The sequence below is a fragment of the Oreochromis aureus genome, linkage group 20 (assembly GCF_013358895.1).
Source record: "Oreochromis aureus strain Israel breed Guangdong linkage group 20, ZZ_aureus, whole genome shotgun sequence".
Classification (NCBI taxonomy): Eukaryota; Metazoa; Chordata; class Actinopteri; order Cichliformes; family Cichlidae; genus Oreochromis; species Oreochromis aureus.
Window position 1 is genome coordinate 12,880,372 of NC_052961.1, and position 6,000 is coordinate 12,886,371.

The 6,000-nt window shown below is 34.4% G+C and overlaps 1 protein-coding gene across 1 annotated transcript; it reads left to right on the forward strand.

The window, feature by feature from the left end:
• The first annotated feature begins 3,246 nt into the window (after positions 1–3,246).
• On the forward strand, positions 3,247–4,525 carry LOC116310903 (testis-expressed protein 49). The gene is made up of 4 exons (XM_031727828.2): positions 3,247–3,413; positions 3,929–4,105; positions 4,189–4,312; positions 4,390–4,525. Exons 1-4 carry the CDS (start codon positions 3,254–3,256, stop codon positions 4,436–4,438), a joined length of 510 nt encoding a protein of 169 aa, XP_031583688.2. The 5' UTR covers positions 3,247–3,253; the 3' UTR covers positions 4,439–4,525.
• Positions 4,526–6,000: the final 1,475 nt, after the last annotated feature.

Below are 6,000 nucleotides of genomic sequence, written 5' to 3' on the forward strand. Positions count from 1 at the left end.
TTATTCTTCAACACAGCCTGAACTCACTTAGGCAAGCTTTCTTGTCATTTCTTTAAGTAGTCTTTAGAAATAGTTCTCCAGGCTTCTTAAAGGACATTCAAAGCTCTTCTTTAAATGTTGGTTGCCTTTTGTTCCATTTTCTGTCAAGATAACAGATGACTGCTTCACTAATATTGAATATTATTGAAGCAGTCATGACCCAGAGACCACTGATAGGGTTCCACTCTGTTTTTCTATCCAGGTATACCTCTACTGTACTGATAGTGTGTATGGGATCATTGTCATGCTGAAAAATGAAGAAATTTCCTATGAGATGCTTTAATGTGGTATTACATGGTGGATCAAAATCTGACGGTGCATTTCTACGTTCATAATTCCATCAATTTTGACAAGATCCCCAACACCACTAGCGTGAATGGACCCCAAACCATTACAGAGACTAAACCATGTTTTGTACTGTTCATGACTGCAGACACTCACTGTTGTGTGAGTGTGTGTCTGCTCTGCTGAAAAAAATAACCAGTGCGGTTATTCACTTTAGAGCTCGTGTGTCTTTGCCCAGATCACAGTGGAGGGAGATACAATCACTGACAAACTGGTTAAACTGGTTTTTCTTAATCCATTTTACTTTCACTTTATGGTCTTTGCCATTTGCTCCTTGTGCCCTGGGATCTTGGAGAGGCCTCTGAAGGTGAGGCTTGAGCTCCTCTTTACTGTAAAGTCCAGGAGAACAGCTGAGACCTGAAGAATCTGGGAACACGCTATTATGCTCAAGGATGAGTCCTTGAGTCTCCCCAGACTTACCAAAGGGAGGTGTGGTGGTTGTGCAGGGGCTTTGTAAATGATGTAGTATAAAATGAACAGCAAACTCAAAAAGCAGGTGATCGCTAACTTTACTGATCGGGTGAATTGATGGCTGAAGAAGCACATGATGAGCACAAGGAAGTTCTGACATAAAACAGAACAGAAAGAAATGAGAGAAAACACTAAAAATCTTTAAGAAAGCAATTAAATAAAGTTTTACTTACTTACTAATTCATAAAGAAAAGCATTTATTGCTGGCAAATGTGCTGAATGGTCTTTAAATAAAACCCACCAGCATGCTTTTTTTGTTATAGTACACTGTTAAAAAAAAATCCTAGAAAAACAGTAATATTCTGGCAGCTGGGGCGCCAAAATAATACTATAAAATAACAGAAAATAACTTTCTCATAAAAATACGGTTATTTTCAGTAATGACAATACAGTTTGTTGCCCTAATTTTACATGGGATTTTGCCTTTTTCAAGTGCTATTAAACATTAAATTAGGAACATGTTAATGTGATTAAACAATGAAATTAACTATAAACAAGGTCAATGAATGTGGCAATATGAATAATAATACTTAAATATACAGTTAACAGTTGGTTTAAATAGTAATGGATTGCATGCCCTGGGACAGAGGCAAGGCTGCCATATCGCACCATCGGCCCCTCTGGCCATCACCAGTAGGCGGTAGGTGAAGTGTCTTGACCACGGACACAACGACCGAGAGTGTCTGAGCCGGGGCTCGAACCGGCAACCTTCTGATTACAAGGTGAACTACCAACTCTTGAGCCACGATCGCCCTAAATAGGGATAATAATTATTATTATTTGATGAAAAAAAAGTTTATGAGAATCATTTTATATATTTTTCCATGGCACTACATTTGAATTTAACAGTTCAATCTTTCAAATAACGGACAAATATTTGTGACATCATGATAGATTTGTGAATGTATTTTAACAATCTAAATATGCATATGTACAGACAAATACATTTAAAAAACAAGAAAATTATGTTTTATTACATTACAGTGATTTTACATTAATTTACATTTGAAATGTGAAATCACAGTCTATTTATGTAAATTTAATGATATTCTAGAAGAACAGAACAAAACTGTAAAATACACAGTAAAATACTTTTATATTAGGATTTTTTTTTACAGTGTAAGTATATTATTAAACTCAATTTCCATGTATATACCAGACTTCATATGACATTTATTTTCATCTATGATTGAGTAAGAAGTGTTTACAAATAATATAAAAAAAAATATATGTGAAAATGATGATCTACAGAACAATTAACAGTTAACACAATGTTTCTATTGTAAATTCTAATCAGCACTTACACATTACCCATATCCCTATATGGGTCTAAGTGCTGAACCCACAGAACAAAGGATACACTTTATTGTTTTTTGAATGTGTAATCTGGCCGGTTGTATGAACCATTAAATCAATCAAAAAGAACAACAACTGCTCAAACCGGTTTATCGTTTGGAAGAGATGTTTTATTTATTCCACAGCTTTCACGTGTCTGACAGGGTGTTTTCTTCACTTAGCCTGTTAATTGTCTTTAATTTTCTATTCTTTTTACTTGGATTTTTACTGTTTTCACACTTTTCTTGTATCCTTTTTATCTTTTACTGCAAGAGGTTTTTTTTATATTGTGTATAAAATTAGATCACAAACACAGTTTAAATAACATTATACAGCAAATATTCTATTTTTGTATAACATGCATGCAGTGTATAACAATGCATTATTAGAAATAAGCATTTCTAACCTTTACGATATCAAAGGTGAAGCTGTTAGTCTGAAAATGAGTTATAAAGACATTGAGTTGTAAATTGTTACTTTTTCTACATGGGGTTTTACCCATTAATCAATGGCTTTTAAAATTTTGTTGATATATACAGCAAAACCTCTTATTTTTAGTTTTATTTCATCTGGGAACTGGCTGTTCAGCTACAGTTAATGCTTAAATGCCTTCAGGCTATCTGGACCAAATATTTACAGATCACTAACTACTTCTGACTTCCTGACATTGTTTTGTATGCCAGGCGGTTTAAATTATTTGTGTGAAATGTTATATGTGTGACAGCCCACACAGATTTCAGTTATAGAGTTATTTATAAAGTGTAGAACAGTGAGATTTGAACCCTTAGAAACCCTTAGAAATTAAATTTACTGGTGCTTTTGAGATATATCAGTATTGATGCTTAAATTAAAAAGAAATACTTCATAACGTTAGCGAAACACAATTTTATAATCACTATCTGTTTTGCTTTTTCTAACTGAACATTTTATGCCAATATGATTACAGATTTTTTCTTTGTAATGATGTGAATCCAACAGATATGCGACAGCTCTAACTCGCACCAGTCATCTTTGAAATCTAGCAAGTTATTTATCATTAAGTTAGTAGGCGGGGCTTGTTGCCATGGTTATGTGTAAACGGAAAGTTTTGGTGTCTCTACGGCAGGTTCGGGTAGACAAACTGTGCAACGTTATGGCCTTTTTTGGTTTGACATACCTGGGTTATCAGAACCCGATAGGCGATAGAATGATACTGAATCCCCGGGAACCGTCTAATCGTAACGGTAAGGAGAGCTTTGCTTTCGCTTACGTGAACAATAGGTCTGAAAGCGGGGCTCGGTTGTCTTTTGGCCTTGAGTTACCTGAAGGTTTAGCCACGTGGAAAATTGGCTCATAATTTCAAAACTCTTCAAAAAGAATAAAAGATAGCAGTCTGTATTTGGAGTTGATGGTGTAGACATTTGCAACTAATTTATTAATACCTAATTTATTTTCACAATCTTTTGACTTTTTATTTGGTCAGTAAAATATAATTAAATTACACTCAGTAATTTGATCTTCCCTTTGCCTTCAGAACTGCCTTTATTCAACAAGGTGCTGGAAATATTCCTCAGAGATTTTGGTCCATATTGACATGATGGCGTCACACAGTTGCTGCACATCCCTGATGTGTATCCATCACATCCCAAAAGTTGCTCTATTAGATTGATTGCAGAAGCAGGCAAATTAATATTATCCTTTAGGGCCCTTGACAAGCTTTATTAGACCATATTTAGTTGTAACAGCAGTCTCATTACAGATGGCAACAGCAACATCAAAGCCGGGATGCCACCTTCTCTTCAAGAACAACCGAGACCCCTCAGATGTATAGAGGACTGCCAACTTTCCGACCAGCCCCTTCCCCACAGCACTGACATACACAATGGGAGCCATGAGAGATACAAAGCGATGATCAAGCGGCTTCAAACACCCAGATGTGAGTAAATATAACAGATGTGAATGTTGATGAGTAAACAGCTGCATCAAACAATGAGAGCCTTGGTTTCCTCTGTTCTCCAGCTCCAAACCAGCTCTACTTGGTGCCTCTGACGGAGAGCCAGAGGTATGGATGGATGGTGTCCAAGAACCCTGAGCCATGGACGCTAGTCAGAAGGTTTCCCCAAAAGAACAGCGAGATGACCAAGTATGTAACATTTTCAAATCAAATGTTTTTTTATTTTTTACAACATATGAGTGAACTTGTTTTTATTACTTTCACAGGTTTGTTAAAGAAATGTTAAAGACGGACCCGAACTTCAGCCTGTTATGAAAACTTGTGCAGTAAAGCAAATTCCCTCACACATAAAAACAGCAACAAACATGATGTGAAAATGTGAAATTAAACTGACAACATGCACACTTTTAGAGTTTTGGTTTTTTTTTGTTTTTGTTTTTTTGCCTCATGCAATAGTGTCAAGCCTATTTTTGTAAGTGAGTGTGCTCTCTTTTTTTTTTTTTTACATTTAAGTAATTCTTTGAATAACATGTACAGTATTAAGCCTTTGTAGAAAGTTACTGCTCAGCCAGTTTTTGGAGGTGTAAAAATGTTGGAGGGTCGGAGGTAGGAGAAAAACAAAAGGGTATTTCAGTCTTAAAGTCGTTAAAGCAAGGAAAAACAGGATTTGCTTTACTCCATAGTAAGGTACAGTAGGGCCATTGTTGCATCACTAACAATAAGGGTCCTTACATCTCAGATCATTGAATTTTTAGAACATTTTCTGGGCAACTATCTCTGATTTGTGTCATAATTTTGTGTTTAAATCATCTGGACACAGCAACTTTTCCTTGAAGACTATTCATTTCAGATGAGTTACTAGTTTTTTTCAATACATTTAATATTTTTTTCTGTGTTTATTTTTACTTGTTGAATTTTAATGCGTCTTAGTATTTTTTAAACTCAGTATGACTTATCTGACCCTTCCATATGAAGTGGGTGTGAAAAATGAAAAAAATATGCATATATTTTACAAAGTTATTGTCTCAGTTTTAATTTGATTACAGTTTGGAAACTATTTGGATATTTTTTCTATTCAGATCTGCTGATATTGTTGTTTCTGTGGTATAACTTGTGTCATATTTGCTAAATCCAGCACGAAAGTTGAATGAAAAGAGCATTTCCAGAATTTTTATCACTAAAAAAAACCTTTTTCAAAAAATGTTTTGCATGTTTTAGTTTGCATTATTGTGAAATACAACTATATCCAATTTACAGATTGTCACTAGTCATTTTTTGCATTGTTAATTTTTTTTTTTTTTTTATTATTGTGCGCTCAAATATGGAACTTTACAAGACTACTTGCATATTTGTTCCACATTTTACTGGCAAATGCATTTTCTGATATTTTTTATATATCTGTCCCAAATTATAGGTCATGTTTCATTTTTATGGTAAGAAAGAACAGCAAAAATTTCAGGCTTTTGGTTTTTGAGGTAATCAAAAATAAAAAATATATATTTATCTTGAAAAGTATAAAATATATAAAGCTAAAATTTTGCAGCAGTTTTATAAATTTAGAATCACAAAATCTTTAGGCAAAACAGAGGTCTAGCAGAAGGCACACAATTATTTGAGATGTAATAAATGAACACAATCCTCTTTATTATTTTTTTGACAATCTTGAATAAAGTCAGCGCTCTGCATTTGACTTATTTAGCTAGAAATAGACAACATTAGCTGTACAGATTACAAGTTGTACTATTTTTCTACTGTTTAATGCAAGCTGGCCTACTCTGACAATGTGACATGATCAGAAATGTGACTTAAATGGGCATTGCAATTAAAAACTCCCATCGGGAACCCAGAAATTCCAACTTCTCACCATTATAGTCACC

Excerpts from the sequence above, each read along its gene's own strand:
- LOC116310903 (XM_031727828.2), top strand. The coding sequence starts at position 3,254 with ATGGTTATGTGTAAACGGAAAGTTTTGGTGTCTCTACGGCAGGTTCGG. Across the intron at positions 3,414-3,928 it reads GGAACCGTCTAATCGTAACG|ATGGCAACAGCAACATCAAA; the intron begins GTAAGGAGAGCT and ends GTCTCATTACAG. Across the intron at positions 4,106-4,188 it reads GCGGCTTCAAACACCCAGAT|CTCCAAACCAGCTCTACTTG; the intron begins GTGAGTAAATAT and ends TCTGTTCTCCAG.